Source organism: Lonchura striata, chromosome 10, assembly GCF_046129695.1.
Source record: "Lonchura striata isolate bLonStr1 chromosome 10, bLonStr1.mat, whole genome shotgun sequence".
NCBI classification, from domain to species: domain Eukaryota; kingdom Metazoa; phylum Chordata; class Aves; order Passeriformes; family Estrildidae; genus Lonchura; species Lonchura striata.
The window spans coordinates 25,725,493-25,745,862 of NC_134612.1; the positions used below are offsets into that span (position 1 = coordinate 25,725,493).

Below are 20,370 nucleotides of genomic sequence, written 5' to 3' on the forward strand. Positions count from 1 at the left end.
CCCTGCTGGGAGAACATTTCTCATCATCAGAAGTGTGAAACCAGGGAGCAAAATTCCAACATTCCTTAAAGAAGCTGGTGATTAACATGTTTTCTTGGAATTAGGCAAGAAAATAGGATGGATTTGGCACTTTGGGGTTCTGCTTTTGTCTCCTTACCTTGTTCTGCCTCTGCTCTGCAGGTCTGGAGTAGAGGCTCTGGCACTTCCCAAGCACCAGGGTGGTGGAACTGGCTGCTCACAAACTCACAGCAGTTCAGGAGCTCCATAGGAACTTCTGGATAAGTAGCAAAGCTGTTGGAATTCTAAGGCAAATTAACCCCCAGCTGCTTTTAGATCAAAGTTTCAGCCTAAAACCCCAAAGCATATACAAAAATTTTTGGGGTTTGTTTCTCTCCTAGGTTTGTGAAGAACCAGCACATCTGGCAGAACTCATCAGCCAGGAATTCACATCACAACTGGTCGAAACATAATATAAATGCCATAAACAGAAATAGATAGAAATAAACCTCAGAAACAAAAATATAAACCTCAGAAATACAAATATAAACCTCAGAAGCACAAACATAAACATCAGAAACACAAACATAAACCCCAGAAACACAAATAAAATCATACCCACCCTGTTTCTTGTCCTGTGCTCACACTGCTTTTATCAGACCTCTCCAAATTTTGGGGAAAGTGCTACATTTGCTTGTTTTAGAAAACTTCCAAATGTCTGAGAAGCTGCAGGGCTTTTCTGGGAATGAATTCCAGCTGAGCATTCCCAAAAACAAAGCCATGGATGTACAGGAGTCAGGGATTTGTCCCGAGGCAGCCCCACACGGACACCCCACATCTCGCCTGGGATCCCTCAGCAGCTCCAGGCCCTGGCAAATCCTTTCCCAAGGTTTCCATAAATCATTTCCCAGCCCTTCCACAGGAGAAGCAGCCTGGCTGCTCCACTTGTTTCTGTCTGGGAAGCGGCAGCCCCAGTGCTGTGCCAGGAATGTCGCTGGGTTTGAACTGGAACTTCATTCCCTGTTTACTGGAATCTGCAAAAACACTTTTCAGCGGAGCAGGGCAGGAAGGAGGAAAGAAAACCCAACGTGGACATTCTGGGAATAATTACAAATACAGAATTATGGGAATATCTTCTCACCTAAACCTTTTGAGTCAACGAAGTCAAGTGATTCCTGAGCAGAATATCAGCTGCAGCTCAGCTTCTGGATTGGGAGATTCTGGGAAAAGGGATCTTTGGTTTGGATTTCTAACCAAGAGCCAAAAACCAAGCCCATACATGAATCCATACCCCAACCAAATAAATCCACATCTCCAAGCCACACAGCAATTCCATCTTGTTCCCAGCTTTAGGAAGAGGCAGCTCCTCCCTTGGCAACTCGGCTCCATCCTCATGCACCAGTGGAAGTGGATTTGGTGACAAGCACTGACTGGTGGCTCTGCCCAGTAGCTTGAGACTTTCGAGGATCCTGTGCCATTTCCAAAGGATCTGGAGGGGAAAATTCCATCTGCTCCCTGGAGGGAAGCTGGAGCACCATGTGCCAAGTGATGTCTCACACCCTGTACCTGGTCCAGCAGCTCTTACCTCAGTTTAACATTTCCAAATAAAGATGTATCAAGTAAAAAATAAAATTATTTTAATAGATCTTGATTAAGACAAATCATCAGCCGTGTTTTAACATCTATTTGTTACAAGAGCATTTACACAGAGCAATCCCGTGGTGATCCCCTGGTGCTGCTGACACCACCCCAGAGGAAAGGTTCTATGTTAAAATTCCAAGTCCAAATCCCACTGGAGCCCACCTTACCCAGCCAGCCTGGGCTGCTTCCATGGCTTGGAAAAGTGAGCTGTTGGAGAAGACTGGGACAAACTGTTCAGTGGGCTCCAGAGGAATCCCATCAGCTCTTGGCTTTGCCCTTTTTGGCAGGAAGTCTCCCCGTTGCTTCCAGGTATTTGTTGATGATTTCCTCCTGAGTGCTGGCTGAACAGGGGTGGTATTTGGAGTATTCCATGGTGTATTCCCCTTTTCCCTGAAGAGTTGGGAAAAGAAAGTGAGGATGGGCCATGTGCAACCCTGCTGGGCACCCAGCTCCTGTCTGTGAAGTGACAGCCAGGGACCCTCTGCAATTCCACCCAAAGAAAACTCCTCAGGCACAGGAGAATTGTTTGGCCAGCAATGCCCCAGCTCTGATCTCATTCCCTGCTGCAGCTGCCATGGACAGGATGACCCACTGAGCCCAAATTTACAGAATCAAACACATTTTAGCAAAAAGGACCAGGAGGACTCACCTCTGTGCAAGACCTCAGCTCTGTGGCATATCCAAACATGTCGTTCAGTGGCACCTAAAATCCAAACATATTTGCTCAACAAGAGGTTTTTTCCATCACTTTTGGGCTATCACAATATTGGGCTAATTAATCCCAACTATGACACAAAGTGTCAGTGCTGTCTGTAAACAGCTCTGATTTAACGGTCTGATGTTGTAAAGTATCTGTTCTTTTAATTAATCCGTATTTGCAGTGTGTTTTCAGCAAGAAAAATCTGAGAGTTCGAGTGCACCAGGAACTGGAATATCCTAAATTCAGTGATGAGTCAACCAGCAAGGTCTGAGGTATCTCCAGACATTCCTCCAAAAATAATTTGGGAAGCAGGAGGGTCACAGGGTGTGGCTGTCCTGAGCCCCTCACCCAGGAAGAAAACACCCAGTGATCCTTTCCAATCATTTTTAGGAGGGAGATAAAAGAAGAAACATTGAAATTGAGTCAACCTACAACAAGTATCCACATAAACTGAGGAAGACAATGGAATCAAATGGGGAAAGGGAGAGGGGAAGCAGCAGAGAGCACAGACCTCAGCATAGAGAGTGAAGTACCCCTCGGAGCCGTCCTGGCCCGTGATGACGCCGTGGCGCCGGTTGATCCCGGCTATCACTGCTCCCTGGAATTCCACGGGAGCCACCACCTCCACGGCCATGATGGGCTCCAGGATGCGCACGGCAGCGTTCTCCATGGCTGGGGGAAGAACGCAGAGAGGAATCCAACATCAAAGGTGAGCCTGGTGCAAGGCAGGCTGCTCCCTCAGTGCCAGGGAAAAACCACGATCAACACATGGAATTCCAGCTCCCGGCCTTTCGTGAGAAAAGACCTCCAGGATCATCAAGACCAACCTTTGGCTGATGGCAGTGTGCTCACTAAACCCTACTGTGAAATGCCACATCCACACGTTGTCTAAGCACCTCCAGGGATTGTCACCCCACCACTCCCAGGCAGCCCCTTCCAGTGTTTAACTCTCCCTCAGAGAAGGAATGTTTCCTAAAAAAGGCCCAGTTGGGCCAAATGTTCTCTTCCTACCCCGTAAGGATGAAACTGGTGGTGTTGCTGTACTGAATTCTAGGAAAACAGGATTTCCTTTGTACAGCCACAGGAATTACTGTGCCTCCCTCACAAATTCTATAAACTCATGCACATGTTCTGCTCCACAAAACTGCGAAAGCTTTGGGGGGATGGATGGATGGAGAGAAGGAAACAGGGATGGATGGATGAGGGGATGGGATGGAGGAAAGGAAATAGGGATGGATGGGGGATGGATGGATGGGGGGAAGGAAACAGGAATGGATAGGGGGATGGATGGATGGGGGGATGGAGGGAAGGAAACAGGGATGGATGGGGGGATGGATGGATGGATGGATGGATGGGGGGATGGATGGATGCATGGGGGAAGGAAACAGGGATGGATAGGGGGATGGATGGATGTGGGGATGGAGGGATGGGGGGATGGAGGGAAGGAAACAGGGATGGATGGATGGATGGATGGATGATGGGGGGATGGATGGGGGGATGGAATGAAAGAAGGAGGGAGGGAGGGATTTGGATGGATGGGTACCAGCCAGCAGAACCCATCCAAGGAGGAGCCTGTACCTTGTTTCAGGGCTCCCTCTCCTGCCCTGATGAAGGAGATCTCGTTGGAGTCCACCATGTGGTGGGCCCCGTCCTCCAGCACGAAGCGCACGCCGGAGATGCGGTGCCCCGACAGCAGACCCTTCTCGCAGGCGTCCCGGAACCCCTGGGAACGACAGCTCCCGGTCACCAGCAGGAACCTGCAGCTCTGCACTGCCAGGCACTGCACCTCCCTTTGATTTTACACACAAAAATCACACAACAAGGAAAAACGGCCTCAGGGGTTGCCTTTTAAACAGATTCCATGGCCAAACCCCAAAAGAATGCCCAGTGTGGAAAAAGCTCTTGCCTGGAGAACAAGATGCCTTTAAGACTATGGTTTGTTCAGGATTTGGCAAAAATCTTTAAGTGTTGCAACATGGAAAAATGAAGGAGTAATTGTAGGTTATTACAGGAATTCCAAGATGTTGGTAGGTTAATTAAAGCTGTGTGTGATAAATTATACAGTGAGGCAGTCACAGAGGAGATAAAGAAAGAGAATTTGGGAACTGAAGCAGGAAATGCAGCTTAATTACAGTTTCCTCTAGAACTGGCCTTAGAGAAGTCACAGAAGAAGTTACACATTTTGTGGTTGGGAGGAGAATTGCGAGCCCACAACCAGAAGCAGAAGAGGCCAGGAAAAAGCAGCCTGAGCAGGAGGCTCTCACAAGAGGCAGCACACACCACCAAAGACAACAGCAGCTCCTGAATTAACTGGAAACCCCAGGAATGCAAGACATTAAGTAAAACCACACAGCTGTGATCCTATTGCCACTGGAGCAATGGGAAAAGCCTCCATTCCTGGGGTGAGGCAGGCACAGCAAACGTGGGTGCTGCTGCAGGAACACAGCAGCAACCAGGATTTTCTGTATCACAGAGAAAGGTTTGTACCTTTTCCACAGCGGGCACAAACTGCTTGGGAATATTTGTGCCAATGGTTCTGTCCTCGAATTCCAGTTTGGTGAAGTCCTCTGGCTCCAGCGGCTCCAGCACGCCGATCACTTTGCCATACTGGCCTGCTCCTCCCGACTGCTTCTTGTGGGTGAACTCAAACCTAAACCCCAACAACGCCCCAAACACCAGGTCATTTGTGACACAAACCACGGCTTTCTATGGAAAACACGCCCATTCTGCATTTCAGACAACCACAGACTGCTTTGGGCTGGAAGGGAATTTAAATTCAAAATGCCATGTGCAGGAACGCTCTCTGCTATCCGAGGTTACTCCAAGCCCTGTCCAACCTGGGGTAAGGCAGCCACAAATCCCCTGGAAAACCTGCGCCACGGCCTCCCCGCCCTGCGGGGGAAGGATTAATTCCCGATTTCCCATGGGAGGCTGTGTGACACGCTCCCCGCGCGGTGCGGGGGTGCCCGCAGCACCCGCCCCGGCCCCGCCCGGGCTTCCTGCGGGAGGAGGAAGCGGCTCCCGGGCCATGGAGCTGCCTCCGGGCCGCTTCCCGGCCGCCCGCGCCGCGGCGCCGGCCCTGGGCTACCTGCGGTACCTGCGGGGCGGCCCCGGCCGGGGGCTGCGCCTGCGGGAGCTGCGCCGCGCCCGGCGCCAGGTGAGCGGGGGGACGGACCGGGACGGACCGGGGAACGGCACCGGGAACCGGCACCGGGGAACGGCACCGGGAAACGGCACCGGGAAACGGCACCGGGAAACGGCACCGGGAAACGGCACCGGGAAACGGCACCGGGGAACGGCACCGGGGAACGGCACCGGGAACCGGCACCGGGGAAACGGCACCGGGGAAACGGCACCGGGGAAACGGCACCGGGGAACCGGCACCGGGGAAACGGCACCGGGGAAACGGCACCGGGGAAACGGCACCGGGGAAACGGCACCGAGAACTGGGCACCGGGAACTGGGCACCGGGGAACGGCACCGGGGAACCGGCACCGGGAACTGGGCACCGGGGAACGGCACCGGGGAAACGGCACCGGGGAAACGGCACCGGGGAAACGGCACCGGGGAACGGCACCGGGAACCGGCACCGGGAACTGGGCACCGGGAACTGGGCACCGGGAACTGGGCACCGGGGAACGGCACCGGGGAACGGCACCGGGAACCGGCACCGGGAACTGGGCACCGGGAACTGGGCACCGGGGAACGGCACCGGGAACTGGGCACCGGGGAACCGGCACCGGGGAACGGCACCGGGAACCGGCACCGGGGAACGGCACCGGGGAAACAAGGGCAAAACAAGGGCACAACAAACCCCTTCCCAAAACAAGGGCACAGCAAACCCCCTCCCAAACAAGGGCACAGCAAACCCCTTCCCAAACAAGGGCACAGCAAAGCCCCTCCCAAACAAGGGCACAGCAAAGCCCCTCCCAAACAAGGGCACAGCAAAGCCCCTCCCAAACAAGGGCACAGCAAAGCCCCTCCCAAACAAGGGCACAGCAAAGCCCCTCCCAAACAAGGGCACAGCAAAGCCCCTCCTGCTTCCTTCTTTATAGCCAGAAAAATACAGAGCACTATCCAATTCATAATAACCTGCAAAATGGAATTAATAGAAGGAAGCACCGAAGGCTCTTAGGGGAGTATTTAACCAAGCAGTAAAATCTTGGAAAGCATCACAGAGGAGCCCAAAATTGGAATTTCACAGGTGTTAAAGGATAGAAACGAGAGTGGAGAGGTCCTGGAACAGACTGCCCATCCTTAGAAGTGTCAAATGCCAGGCTGGATGGGACTTGGAGCAACCTGGGATAGTGGAAGGTGTCCCTGCCCACGGCAAGGGATGGCACTGGATGGGATTTAAGGTCCCTTCCAATCCAAACCATCCTGGAATTCTCTGATTTTGTCCAGGACACAGCCATTCAACATTTGCCAAAATAAATGTTAACAATATTTTCCCTTTTTTAGGACATTGATGATGTGGGGCACAAGTACTACCTGGAACTGGAGCTGGAGGATGTCCTGGACAAAGTGAGTCAGACTGGTTTCATCACACACTCTGTGCACACAGTAATTAATACTGTGAATCATGCTCCTGATTTTTCTGTGCTGCCAATCATGCCCCAAAAAGGCTGAATTTTAACCAAAAAGAACCCACTGCCCATGTGGTACCTTCCACTACACCACCAGGCAATGCTGCAGGGAGGACAAGGACATTTCAGTGTCACCCAGCTCCAACTGAACAGCACAAGGGACACTCTGCACCCCAACCACTTCCCCTTCCATCACTGCAAAAAAGCAAATCCCACCCTTAAACATCCACAGAAATGCCAGGAATTTAACCTTGTCTTAAATAATCACAAACCTCTCCAGACCAGACTCAGAGAAAACAGCAACTACATAAAAATGACATTTTCAGAAGTGCAAATGACCCTGGTAATGCACATGTTCAATCAGATAATAGTGCACATCTTTAACTCTGCCACAGGACAGGACTGTGAACTGCACTGCTGAGGTTCTGTATCACCTGGACAGCAAAAACTCTGCTCCAGATGTGCAGGTCACTGTGCAAGGAGAGCTCAGGAGCACAGAGGAAGCAGACAAGGAGTTCTACAATTGGATCAGGAGCCTGGAAAAGGAGCTTGTGGCTGAGAACATCCCAGGTACAAGCCAGGAGAGGGCTCAGGTCTTCACCTTTCTCTTTTTGGGGGGTCTGCAATCACAGCCACTGCATTTTTTCCTGATTCTGAGTGTTCTGGAAAACCAGCTGGCACTGGCACCTGTTCCTGCTCCTTCTGAGGGGTCCTGGCACAGCACATCCAACACCCCAAATGGACAACGAGGGGCTGCTCTCCCCTCAGAGCAACCCCTGCCTTTGAGACCTGGAATTTCTGTTAGGAGAAAATGTGGAGGAGAACCTGGCAGTGCCCAAGGCCAGGCTGGATGGAGCCTGGAGCACCTGGCACAGGGGGAGGTGTCCCTGCCATGGCAGGGTGACACTGGGTGGGATTTAAGGTCCCTCCCAAGCCAAACTTGGACTGTGTGAAGTGGGAGGAAAGCTCTGTGCAGCTCTTCCAAATGCTGTGGGAGGCTGAGTGACAGGGATTTGAGCAGCAAGCCCTGCGTGAGGTGACAATGCTTTAACATCCACTGCTTGTTTTTGTTCCAGACAGCCACGGGAACGTTCCCCCAGAGCTGGAGCCCATCCACCTGCTGGCCTGGGTGGCCTCAGGCTACGTGATCTGGCAGAATTCCACCGAAAACACCAAGTTCCACCTTGCCCAAGTCAAACACGTGAAGCAAGTGGTGAGTTACCAGCAGGAGCAGAATCCCAGACTGGTTTGGGCTGGGGGGACCTTCAAGCTCATCCCATTCCCCCCCTGCATGGGCAGGGACACCTCCACAGCCCAGACTGCTCCAAGCCCATCCAGCCTGGCCTTGGCTTTCCCTGGAAAGTATTTATGAGCTAAGCAGCTGTGGCAAGGACAACAGAATTAACAGAATTCCACAGATCCTCCCAGTTTTGCTGTGTTCTATTAGAGAAAATAGATTCTGAGTTAAAAATGACCCTAAAGTGATCATCAGTTGTAAATTCAAGGCAATTTCCCACAGGAGCCAAGAAAAAGCAGCATTTAGAAAACTGAAAGCTCCAGAAGTTTTGTCCCTCTGAACAAACAGTGAATTCTCAGGAAGTTCTGGGTCTGAAGCAAAGTCAGGAATTCCTTTTGGGAATAGGATTTGTGAATGTTTTGCTCCCTCTGATGGCATTTTAGAGAATTCACAGCTGCTGCAGGGCTGTGCACCAGCAAGAGTTTAAAGATTTTTCTCTAACAAACTTAAGGATAAAGGAGACAAATAAATGCCAACCCAGCTGCCATCTCTTTAGCTTTGTCCCTTTTTCCCTGAAAACACAGGAAGAGAATCTATTCCAAAGGCCAGGGTTTATTTTGTCACTCAGAATCCCTGGCTGTCACTCACAGAAAGGCCTCTGGAGTGACCTTATCCTCTTGACAATTTTATTTGGGATTATTTGGGTTAAACTGACACCTGCTAGAATGAGGTGTTCTCATCCCAGAGAATTCCTGACAGATCTGGTCTCTGTAAGGCAGGAATTAGCAGTTTAAAGCTTTACATTCACTGTCTCCAGTGCAGTTTTGGAGTGCACAGAAATTCAAACCAGGAGCTTTAGTTTTGTTACAGTGCTTGAGCTCCATCTGCTTCACTTGTGATCAGTTTTATCTGAAATCCATCAGGGAATTTTTGTGATAACCACAGAGAAATGAATCACTTTTTCTGAGGTGGAAGAATGCCCAATTCAGCCTTTTTCATCCTGTCTTTCCAGAAAAGAAGTGATGAAGATCTTCAGTTTGACTTTGTGGTTCTACTCCACGAAATGGTGTCCCAGGTAAATGGTTTTATTCCTAAAAAGCCTTTTTTGGGTGTTTGAAGACTGCAGCTGCGTGAGCTCCAGCTCAGACACAGATCTGATCCTGCAGGGTGAGCTCAGGGTCCCCATCCCTGCCTGTCTCAGCATTCCAGGAACAACAGCAGCAGCTTCCAGCTGTTTGGGGGCTTTGGTGGGAATGGCTGAGGTTCAAAACTCACAGCTCTCCCTTGGGAGATCCCAGTACCAGAGTGGGCAGGGATAAAGGGAAGGGGCAGCTGGAGCATCCTGGATGCTCAGCTGAATTCCAGCTGGGCTGTGGATGCTTCCACGGCCCAGGACAGCCCTGGTGGCCCAGTAGAGAGATCTCAGCAATCCCAGTAACCCCCAGCAGAAACTGGCTGCCAGAACAGCATTTACATCCTGTGCGACTCTCCCGTAAAATTCTGGGATCTGAGCAGGTGTTTTCATAGGAAAACCACAGAAAACTGGGAAGAGAAGCTCTTGACTGTAATAATCCAGGGATCTCCCTGCCAGCTCCAGCTCTGCTGCTCCTGCACGCCCATTCCCTTGGGTTTCATTCCCAGGTTTTCCATGAGGAAGCTCCTGGCTGGCTGGAGGGGGCAGCAGGGGTTGCTGACTGTGCTCTCTGTGCCCCACAGGAGGTGCTGCCCTGGCAGGTGACCCTGCTGTGGCACCCCCAGCGCGGGGCCCGAGTGTCCCAGAGCCGCCCGGCGGGAGCAGGGGACAGCTGAGCACCCCTGGGAACACCTGAGCACCCCTCTGAGAACTCCTGGGAACACCTGAGCACCTCTGGGAACACCTGGGAACACCTGAGCACCCCTGGGAACACCTGGGAACACCCTGGAACACCCCTCTGAGAACTCCTGGGAACACCTGAGCACTCCTGAGCACCTCTGGGAACACCTGGGAACACCTGAGCACCCCTGGGAACACCTGGGAACACCCCTCTGAGAACTCCTGGGAACACCTGAGCACCCCTGGGAACACCTGGGAACACCTGAGCACCCCTCTGAGAACTCCTGGGAACTCCTGAGCACCTCTGGGAACATCTGAGAACACCCGAGCACCCCTCTGGGAACTCCTGGGAATACCTGAGCACTCCTGAGCACCTCTGGGAACATCTGGGAACACCTGAGCACCCCTCTGGGAACACCTGAGCACTCCTGAGCACCCCTGGGAACTTCTGGGAACACCTGAGCACCCCTCTGGGAACACCTGGGAATACCTGAGCACCTTTGGGAACACCTGGGAACACCTGAGCACTCCTGAGCACCCCTGGGAACTTCTGGGAACACCTGAGCACCCCTCTGGGAACACCTGGGAACATCTGAGAACTCCTGAGTGCCCCTGGGAGCACCTGAGCAACCCTAAGAACACCTGGGAACACCTGAGAACTCCTCTGGGAACACCTGGGAATACCTGAGCACCCTTCTGTGAACTCCTGGAAGCATCAGAGCATCTGGGAACACCCGAGCACCCCTGGGAGCAGCTGAGAGCTCCCACAGCTGGGAGGAGCAGGTGACAGAGTGGGGACCACGGTACAAGACATGAAATGAAACCTTCCTGGGTGTTTCTGATCCCAGAATTCCAAAGGGATTTCTTCTGCCTCCAAGGGGATGAATGCAACAATTCCCAGCAGGAATACTCACGGCACAGGGGCAGAGATGTTCTCCCTGAAGGCAACTTTGGGCTTCCCCATGGTGCAAGGACAACCATATTCCCTCTCCATTCTCTACAGGAAAAAACCCACAGTGATTAGGGTTATTCCACTGGGAATTATTTAGTAACTTTATCAGGATTAATCACTTTTTTGGTTGGGGGTTTGATTGATTTTTGGGGCTTTCTGTAATTTTTTTAAATTAACAAATTATTCCCCATCAACTTCTTTAAGACCTGCAGCTTCAGATGCAGGGAGAGGAAACAGCATGAATTATGTTATTAAAATTCTAGTTGTTCAAGGCAAAAACCACTTTTTCTTCATTCTGTCAATACTTAAGATACATCTTTTTGTGTTAAGATTAAAATATAGACATCAGCTGGAAAGAAACAAATCCCTGTAACCACTCCTTTCTCCCTGCACCAGCTATTATTAGGGAATAATACATTTAAAACCATAAAAACAGAGGATTTTTTCTGTAGAAATTAATTATAATTAGGTATTAATTATTATAAGCAAAGGCTGCTAGAGCAAAGTGCAGTGTTTAATACATTTTTTATGGATTTGAACCAAATCCTAAAAATATTCCAGGCAAAATCTCCTTTTAGAAGCCTTCAGAATGGAACCACTGGAGAGAAAAAAAACCTTCAAATGTTGACTTAAAAGCTCAACTTTTCCCTAAGCAGCTGGAAGGAGCAAGAGGAGATGGGAAAAGCAGGCAAAAGCAGAGTCCGTGGAATGTGCTTCCCAAATTACCTGGGCATAGATTTCCAGGTGCAGCTCCCCCATGCCAGAGACAATGGTCTCCTTGCTCTCCTCATCAAAGTGGGTCCTGAAGGTGGGATCTTCCCTGGTGAAGCGGCCCAGGCCTTTGGAAAATTTATCCAGGTCATTCTGAAACGCAAGCCAAGATTTACTTAACATCCATGAGTCATTCCAAGAAAAAAGCCACAAGTTTTCCCATCAACTGCTGAGCATTTCTGTGTTAATTATTTATTTCAAGTTCATGTTTCTGGCTGAGTGACAGCATCCAGCTCAGTGCTGGGTTATGCAAGGGATAAAATCCTGGATATTGGGATAAAACACTTTCAAACAGTGCTTAGACTGCTCCATAAAATCACAAAGCAGCAAAGGGAGGGAACTCAGGGAGAAGAGGTTGATCCAAAGGTTCCTACCTTGTTGGAAGGCTTCATAGCCACAGAAATGACAGGATCAGGGACGTGTATGGATTCCTGTGTGGCCAAGGAAAAGGGGATTATAAATTCCAGCAAAATCCTGGTGACTGGCAGTGCCCAAGGCAGCCAGGGCAAGGGGAGCTCACCATGGAGATGTCAGTGCTGGTTTTATCAGTGAACGTGTCCCCGCTGGCACAGTCGATCCCAAACAGGGCACAGATGTCCCCAGCATAAACTTCATTTACATCCTGAGGGAAGGAAAATTCCTCTTCAGACAGCAATGGGCTAAGAGCAGCTGTGGCTGCCCCTGGATGCCTGCAGGTGTCCAAGGCCAGGCTAGACAGGGCTTGGATCACCCTGGGACAGTGGAAGGTGTCCCTGCCCTTGTGGCTGGATGATCCATCCCAAACCATTCCAGGATTGATTCTGTCTTTCCCTCACATCCAAACTCCACCTGGATTACAGAAGATCCATAAACACCGTGTTTTAAAGCTTGACACTGAGCTCCTTAAAAACTTCCAGCTTGGATAAAAAGCTCTGCAAATCTCCTTCCTTATTCAAAGGACAAAAGGGAGGGCTCAGCTTGGATCAATTCAGGATCAAACAAGGAAAGCTGTTAGGAAGCAAAGACCATCCTGTGCTTCAGGATCATCACCCAGGTTGACCCAGGGCTGGCAGCCCATCCCAGGGACCCACTCACCTCCATGTTGTCCGAGTGCATCCGGACCAGTCTCTGCACCCTGACCCTCTTCCCCGTGCGGGTGTTGTAGATGTAATCCGACTTCTTCAGCATCCCCTGGTACACCCTGACGTAGGTTAACTGCCCAAACCTGCCAGCCTGCAAGCACAGCCCACCAAAATCTGATCATTCTGGGAGCCAGCAATGCCCCAGGTTTCAGCTTTTCTGTTTCTCATATCCTGTGCTGCTTTAGTGTGTGAGTCTGGGTTTCACCTTATGGGATGGTGAGCTCTCCTCACAGAGCAGGGAGACAAAACAATTCCTGCTCCAGCTGGGCACCAAGGACAAATGATCCAAACCTCAGCCCAGGAGCACAAACAGCGTGGGCTGGAGAGAGAAAAACAAGCAGGGTGGGACTGATGGGCTGGAGCTGGAATGGGACAATGAACTCCAAGGTGCCAATGGAGCAGAACTGATCCCAGGGAGAGCCCTGGGAGCGCTCGTGCATTTTGGGACCATTTTGGGTCATTTGGGTGCAGCCCTGGCTGGGCTCTGGTGCTGCCCAAGGTGGATCCATGGAGGAGATCCTTGAATAAATCCCTGCTTTGTTCTGGGACTCTGCCCAGCCTCTGCTTAGGGCAGCCTGCTCAAGGCATCACCAGCACCAGTTCCAAGCACCAGCTGCACTGACTAAATGTGGTGTGAATTTCCACACTACTAATGGAAATGAAAGATTTTTAACAGCTTTCACCTGGCTCTACAATGCAATTTGGCAATTTTCTGAACCAATCTTTCACTCCCAGGCCTTCCCAAGAGACACACATTACCATGGAATGTGGCCAGCCATTTTCCATATTCCACAGGAATCCTGAAGTGCTGCTCTCTAAGTAGCAAACAACTTATTTTCTTAAATCTCTGCACTTTTTCCTCTCTCTCATGTCTCGTTGTTTCCAAGTGCAGGATTTTCCCCTGAAAATATTTCAGTTCAGCCAACAATCCCCCCAAGATGTTCAAGAAAACCAGGAAATACTTGAGGTCCAGAACCCAACCTAAAGTTCCAAATTGGCAGCTCTTGTGGATTTTATGGTTGAAGCCTTTTTTTAAAAAAGAAGTTACATTTCAATTGAAGTTAAATATAAACTGCTTTTCAGTAAAAAAAAAGTCTGCTGTAGGTGAGTTTTGGTAGCACCACCTGGGCTCTCTCCATGACTGTGGGAAGGAGCAGAGTGAGACTCACCTCCAGCTTGAAGGCAAGGCCGATGAAAGGCTGGGAATCGTCACGAGCAGAGTTCAACAGGAACTTGGTTTGGTCCTGAGAATCCCTGAGAAACAGGGATGAGAAGGAGGAGAGGTTAGGAACCAACACAGGAGTCTCCTCTGAACATTTATGGGCTCTGCTGTTGGGGTTGACTCGTCTGGGTGGGCTCTGCTCCCAGGGAACAGGGACAGGAGGAGAGGGAACAGGCTCAGGCTGGACACCAGGAGGAATTTCTCCATGGAAAGGGTGGTGAGGCCTTGGAAGGGGCTGCCCAGGGAGGTGTGGAGTCCCTATCCCTGGAGGTGTCCCAGGAATTCCTGGATGTGGCCCTCAGTGCTCTGGACTGGGTGACAAAGGGAGGACTAGGCACAGCTTGGACTTGATGATCCTGGAGCTCTTTTCCAACCTCAGGGATTCTGGGTTTCATGTCCATCACAATAAAACACTATTTAACACTTGGGATGTGCTCTCTCCTGTAGGCAGGCCTGGTTTTAAGGGCTGCCAGCAGTTCTAAAGAATTACCTGACAATCTTTGTCCAAATGTAACACTGAATGTGGTAAAATCCAGCACAGAGTAACCCTCGAATGAGAGAGGAGCTTTGGGACTTTGTGCCAAATGCTGGTGGCACAGTTTGATACCAATGGTAAAGGACTGTGGATCTTGTTAGGAATATTTCCTGCTTTGAAACTATTCCATGGAATCCCAAACTGGTTTGGGTGGGAAGGGTCCTTAAAGCCCAGCCAGTGCCATGGGCAGGGACATTCTCCACAGCCCTGCTGCTGCTGGGTGTACTCACCCCTGGTTGAGGAGAGCGTAGTTCTCCACCTCAGAAGGATTGGGAAGGTATTCCAGGACAGCATCCAGCAGTGGCTGCACCCCTTTGTTCTTCAGAGCACTTCCCACGAGGACAGGGGTGAAGCATTTCTGCAGCGTCGCCCTTCGGATTGCCAGCTGAAAAAAATCCCTGTGAATTCCTCCTGCAGCACAGCCCAATCCTCCACCTTTCCTGGGCTCCTCCATTCCTGGAGCAAAGAGCTGCTCCCACAGTCCCCTGAACACCCTGCAGCACAAAGGCTTCCCATAAAACCTGCTCTCCAGAGTTCTTTCCAATGCAAAGCAACACCAGACTGGGAACTGGCCCTCCCTGGGGGGAGCTGGAGATCAGACGAGGTGACACAACTCCAGCAAACAGAATTCCTGATATTTATTGAGGAATGAGGGACAGGGACACAGGTGAGGGAACAGCCAGCACAAGGGAGGTACCTTCAGCTGTGCAGCTGTGGGAATCTTCTCCTCCAGGAACAGCTCCCCCAGGAGCTCGTCGGCGTTGGCCACGCACTCGATGAGCTCCCGGCGCCGCTCCGCAGCCTCTGCCCGCAGCTCAGCCGGGATCTCCTCCTCCCTCAGGGTCTGCCTGCACACACAGGGAACGCAGTGACTCCCAGGAATTCCACAGGGATCAGCCCCTGCCCGGCCCTGGCATGACCACCCTGACCGAGAACAATCCACTCTTCACATGGATCCTGGGAAAAAAATGCCCTGTGAACATCAGCGTGTTATCTGTGGTGTGGGAGAGTCCTTCCCACTCCTGGAGGGATCAGCAAACTCCCAACAGCTCACCCACAGCTGATCTTCATCCCAGGGAACCACCCACGCTGCAGGATCCCATCACGGAGCAGTCTCCTGCTTCTCCATGTGGGAAGTGTGGCCACCACCCCTTCACAACAACCAAGTCCTGCTGCAGCCACCCCCACCCAGAGCTCCCTGCAGGCCCCAGGCCTGGGAGAGCTGCAGCGGGACCCTCAGCCCCAGCACAAGCCCTTCCCAAATTTACAGAGAGCTGGGTTTCATCTCTGAAGAGAAACTGCAGGAATTCCTCTTGCAAAGAGCAGCTCCAGCTATAAAAGAAGGAATTTCCAGGACTTACCCAAGTGCCCCATCAAAATAGATTGCTTTTTCTTCAATGAGATCTATAATTCCTCTAAAGTTTCCTTCCAGCCCAATTGGAATCTGAACAAAAGCTGCATTGTGTTTCAACTTGGATCTGAAAAAGGGAAAACATTATAGAATTATATATATTATATATATTATATACATATTACATACATATATATATATATATATATATATATATAATATAGAATTATGGAAGAAAAAAGTCATGTCTATGTGTGTGCTCCAGATGGTCTTTGAGCAACATTCCCCTCCTACAAAATCCCTGTGTCTTGTCCTTTGGACAATAGCAAAATCTGCCAAAATGGATAAAAACCACCCAGTTGTGGTTTAGGGCTTTGTATCCCACCTTTTGTATTCCAGCAAGCCCTGGGAGCAACTCCCATGGGAAAGGCAGCAGGGGAAACCACTTTGACATTGATTGCTTGATTAAGGGAGTTGCTTCTCCCTTAATGAGTATTAATGAGTTCATCTCATGGATCAAATTAAGCAGGGAAAGTTTGGGAGTAAGAAGGATCTCCAGGAATCCAAAGCACCTGTGTCACCTCTCTGTTGGAATTTCAGCAGCACCAGGATCTAGGGTGCTGCTCTCAAAGTGGTCCTGATACAGTTCCATCAACAAAATAAACATCAAACCCCAGCCCTTGGTCACTGCAAGTCTTGGCTGACACCAATATTTGGGGGTTTTGGGACAATGGAGATTTGTCCTGGCTCAGATCAGGATTTAACCTCGAGTCAAGAATTCTCCAAACTGCAGCTCCCAAGAGAAGCCTTTCCAATATTGTTCCTAATGACCTGCCATGGGGATGGAATTTCAGGAATCACTGTAAATGCCAAAACCTGAGCTGCTGCACTGCTCTGGCCGGGTTGGAGCCCATCCTGTCCAGTTTGTTGATGAAGGTGAGGAAGGGGACGTTGTAACGCTTCATCTGCCTGTTGACAGTGATGGTCTGGCACTGGACACCTCCCACAGCACAGAGAACCAGGATGGCTCCATCCAGCACCCTCAGAGACCTCTCCACTTCGATGGTGAAGTCCACGTGGCCTGGATAACAAATACAAATAACAATTACAAATGTACTGGAAAGGAGCAACAGCCAAGGGAATCACACTGAGTCACATCAGCTGAAGTGATGGAGCACAGGGTCATGGAAGGGTTTGGGTGGCAAGGGACCTTAAACTCCATTCCACTCCCTGCCCTGTGCAGGGACACCTTCCACTATCCCAGGTGCTCCAAGCCCCCTCCAACCTGGCCTTGGACACTTCCAGAGATCCAGGGGCAGCCACAGCTGCTCTGGGCACCCTGTGCCAGGGCTGCCCACCCTGCCAGGGAACAATTGCTTCCCAGCATCCCATCTAACCCTGTGTCAGATTGAACCCATCATGTTCTATCACAGCCAGGGACACAAAGACACACCGCACCCCCTGTATCCACGAGGATCAGCAGTGCCCAGGTGCTGCCAGCTGCCCTCACCTGGGGTGTCGATGATGTTGATGTTGGTGTCCTTCCACATGGTGTAAGTGGCTGCAGACTGGATGGTGATGCCCCGCTGTCGCTCCAGCTCCATGGAGTCCATGACAGCTCCAACTCCATCCTTACCTTTCACCTTAGGAGAAATAAAAAAAATTAGTTCAAGGCCTTTGAATTTGCTTCAAGAATTCCTGTCTCATCCTTGCTGAGAATTCCTATCTCATCCTTGTAAGTGTCCAAGGCCAGGCTGGACGGGGCTTGGAGCAACCTGATCTATGGAAGGTGTCCCTGCCCATGGCAGGGGGTGGGTGAGCATTCAGTCCTCTTCCCACCCAAACCATTCCATGATACTGTGAATCCACGTGCAGGAGTGACGCTGCACGGACTGAGCGTCCTCCCTCACGCAGAAAAACACAGTGTGGAGGAGGGTAAGTCCCGGGAAGATCCCGGTGGGAGCTCAGCCCACCTCGTGCATCTGCGCGATCCTGCCCGTGTAGAACAGGATCCGCTCCGTCAGCGTCGTCTTGCCGGAGTCGATGTGAGCCGAGATCCCGATGTTCCTGATCCTCTCGTTGGGAAGGACCCCCGAGGAGCAGTGCCTGCAGGAGGTCAGCAGCAGCTGCAAGGCAAGAGGGGGGTACTGGCTCAGCCGGGAGTGGATCCGACACAGCTCCCAGGACACCAGGAATGGCACAAGGGAAAATGGCCTCCATGGAAAATGTGGTCAGACTTTGGAATGATGTTATGGTTTGATAGAGAAGTAACATAAAAAAAACCAAAAGTCAAAATAAGAGATTTTCTCCAAACAGTACCATGGATAACATAGAAATACAAGAAGCTACAACTGTGTTTCCTGAAAGTCTATAACACAACAAACTCCCCTCTCCCTTAACAGACTAAGTATTAATTATCAGAAAAGTAGTAACGTAATCAAGAATCCAAGATTGTGTCTCGCTATAGTTTGTTAAAGTTTAAATAAAGAGAAAAAGAATGTTTTAAAAAGTTTTCATTCTAAATTCAGTGTATCTCTTTTATCATAGCAGTAACTTAATTAAGTTCTTTCATTTTTAAACTTAAACCTACTCTATTACTAATCACATCTCACAACACTCATTTTTAAAAAAAAGTGTATTTTCATAGAAACACTAACATTACACCAGAATCAAACCATAACCAAGGGGCTGCCCAGGGAGGTTTGGAGTCCCCATCCCTGGAGGTGTCCAAGGAATTCCTGGAGGTGGCACTCAGTACTCTGGGCTGGGGACAAGGTGGGCATCGGGCACAGCTGGGACTCGATGATCTTGGAGGGCTTTTCCAACGTAATTTATCCTGGGATTCACTGTGCCCACGGCTAAATAGCCAAACCGTTTCCCCGCGGGTTTCTCTCTGTCTATGGCGACGCGGTCACCTCCAGCCCAGAGGCCTTTCCAGGGTCACCTCGGAGCTGCCACTGCCCCGCTGCCCGTTCCCGGTGTCCCTGTGCCCACCCGTGTCACCGGTGGCTGCCCGTTCCCGGTGTCCCTGTGCCCACCCGTGTCACCGGTGGCTGCCCGTTCCCGGTCTCCCTGTGCCCACCCGTGTCACCGGTGGCTGCCCGTTCCCGGTGTCCCTGTGCCCACCCGTGTCACCGGTGGCTGCCCGTTCCCGGTCTCCCTGTGCCCACCCGTGTCACCGGTGGCTGCCCGTTCCCGGTGTCCCTGTCCCCACCCGTGTCACCGGTGGCTGCTCGCTCCCCGTTTCCTTGTCCCCACCCGTGTCACCGGTGGCTGCCCGCTCCCCGTTTCCCTGTGCCCATCCGTGTCACCGGTGGCTGCCCGTTCCCGGTCTCCCTGTGCCCCTCCATGTGGCCGGTTCTCTCCCTGCAGCTGCTGCGGCCCGTCCGGGGCTGTCTCTCCGCCCTCCAGCCCTTCCGCTCGCGGCTCCCCCTCTCCCCGGGTCCCCTCATGCGGGCTCGTACCTGGATGTGCCGCGGGCGGCCGGGGGCCAGCCCGGCCCGTAACACCCCGAGCATGGCCCCGGCTGCGGCGGCGGCTGCGGCCCCGCTCCCGGCTCCAGCCGCGGCTCCAGCCCCGGGTCGCTCCCGCCTCTTCCGGGACCCCGCGCAGGCGCCGCGGCCCCGCCCGGCCCCTCACGGGCCCTCAGGGAGCGGCGGGATCCCTGAGCGGGGAATGGAGAGGGGAGGCTCGCACTGCCCGGCCCCTCACGGAGCCCTCAGGGAGCGGAACCAGGAGGGATCCCTGAGCGGGGAATGGAGAGGGGCGGCTCGCACTGCCCGGCCCCTCACGGAGCCCTCAGGGAGCGGAACCAGGAGGGAGTCCTGAGAGCGGAATGGAGCGGGGAGGCTCGCACTACCCCCGGCCCCTCACGGCTCCTCAGCGGCACCGTGCGGGAGCCCTGAGGGCGGGATGGGGAGCGGCGGCTGTCACTGCCGGCCCCTCACGGGCCTTCGGGGAGCGGCGGGAGCGCTGAGGGCGGCATGGAGAGGGGAGGCGCACACTGCCCGGCACCCCGGCCCCTCACGGAGCCCTCAGGGAGCGGCACCGTGCGGGATCCCTGAGCGGGGAATGGAGAGGGGAGGCTCGCACCGCCGACCCCTCAGGGAGCGTCAGGAGCCCCGAGGGCGGCACTGACAGGGAGGGCAGGCTCTCAGTGCCTCACGGGCCCTCAGGGAGCCATGGAGAAGGGAGGCTCGCACCGCGCCCATCCCCGCGGCCATGCCGGGCAGCCGCGGGGGTTCCCGCTGGGCACACGCGGAATTCTCCGCTGCGGCCCCAAAGGGGCGGATCTCGGCCGAGCCGGGAACCGGGAGGAATCAAACCGGAGAGCGGCGCTCCCTGGCCCTGCGGGCTGAAGCGCCGGCGAAGGGCGAGACAAGGCTGGGATGGGGCACAGGGACTCGTTTGGAACACGCGTTAGCTGTTAAAATATAAAATTATA

At 52.3% G+C, this 20,370-nt stretch overlaps 2 protein-coding genes across 2 annotated transcripts; one reads left to right on the forward strand and one right to left on the reverse strand.

The window, feature by feature from the left end:
• Positions 1 to 1,612: 1,612 nt before the first annotated feature.
• GFM1 (G elongation factor mitochondrial 1) lies at positions 1,613 to 19,511 on the reverse strand. Its single transcript, XM_077785747.1, has 18 exons — positions 19,391 to 19,511; positions 17,900 to 18,052; positions 17,437 to 17,569; positions 16,803 to 17,007; positions 15,937 to 16,053; positions 15,273 to 15,423; positions 14,806 to 14,960; positions 13,988 to 14,072; positions 12,772 to 12,909; positions 12,218 to 12,319; positions 12,072 to 12,128; positions 11,653 to 11,790; positions 10,889 to 10,971; positions 4,826 to 4,988; positions 3,917 to 4,061; positions 2,850 to 3,010; positions 2,288 to 2,341; positions 1,613 to 2,028 (listed from the first exon to the last, which is right to left on the reverse strand). The coding sequence occupies exons 1-18, from the start codon at positions 19,442 to 19,444 to the stop codon at positions 1,897 to 1,899; spliced, it is 2,226 nt and encodes a 741-aa protein (XP_077641873.1). The 5' UTR covers positions 19,445 to 19,511; the 3' UTR covers positions 1,613 to 1,896.
• Positions 5,345 to 11,205, forward strand: LOC110476622 (latexin). The gene is made up of 7 exons (XM_077785761.1): positions 5,345 to 5,495; positions 6,800 to 6,862; positions 7,320 to 7,494; positions 8,001 to 8,137; positions 9,174 to 9,236; positions 9,878 to 9,976; positions 10,485 to 11,205. Exons 1-6 carry the CDS (start codon positions 5,367 to 5,369, stop codon positions 9,968 to 9,970), a joined length of 660 nt encoding a protein of 219 aa, XP_077641887.1. The 5' UTR covers positions 5,345 to 5,366; the 3' UTR covers positions 9,971 to 9,976; positions 10,485 to 11,205.
• Positions 19,512 to 20,370: the final 859 nt, after the last annotated feature.

Excerpts from the sequence above, each read along its gene's own strand:
- GFM1 (XM_077785747.1), bottom strand. The coding sequence starts at position 19,444 with ATGCTCGGGGTGTTACGGGCCGGGCTGGCCCCCGGCCGCCCGCGGCAC. Across the intron at positions 14,961-15,272 it reads CCACAGCTGCACAGCTGAAG|CTGGCAATCCGAAGGGCGAC; the intron begins GTACCTCCCTTG and ends GATTTTTTTCAG. Across the intron at positions 4,062-4,825 it reads TTGTGCCCGCTGTGGAAAAG|GGGTTCCGGGACGCCTGCGA; the intron begins GTACAAACCTTT and ends TGTCGTTCCCAG.
- LOC110476622 (XM_077785761.1), top strand. The coding sequence starts at position 5,367 with ATGGAGCTGCCTCCGGGCCGCTTCCCGGCCGCCCGCGCCGCGGCGCCG. Across the intron at positions 5,496-6,799 it reads TGCGCCGCGCCCGGCGCCAG|GACATTGATGATGTGGGGCA; the intron begins GTGAGCGGGGGG and ends TCCCTTTTTTAG. Across the intron at positions 9,237-9,877 it reads TCCACGAAATGGTGTCCCAG|GAGGTGCTGCCCTGGCAGGT; the intron begins GTAAATGGTTTT and ends TGTGCCCCACAG.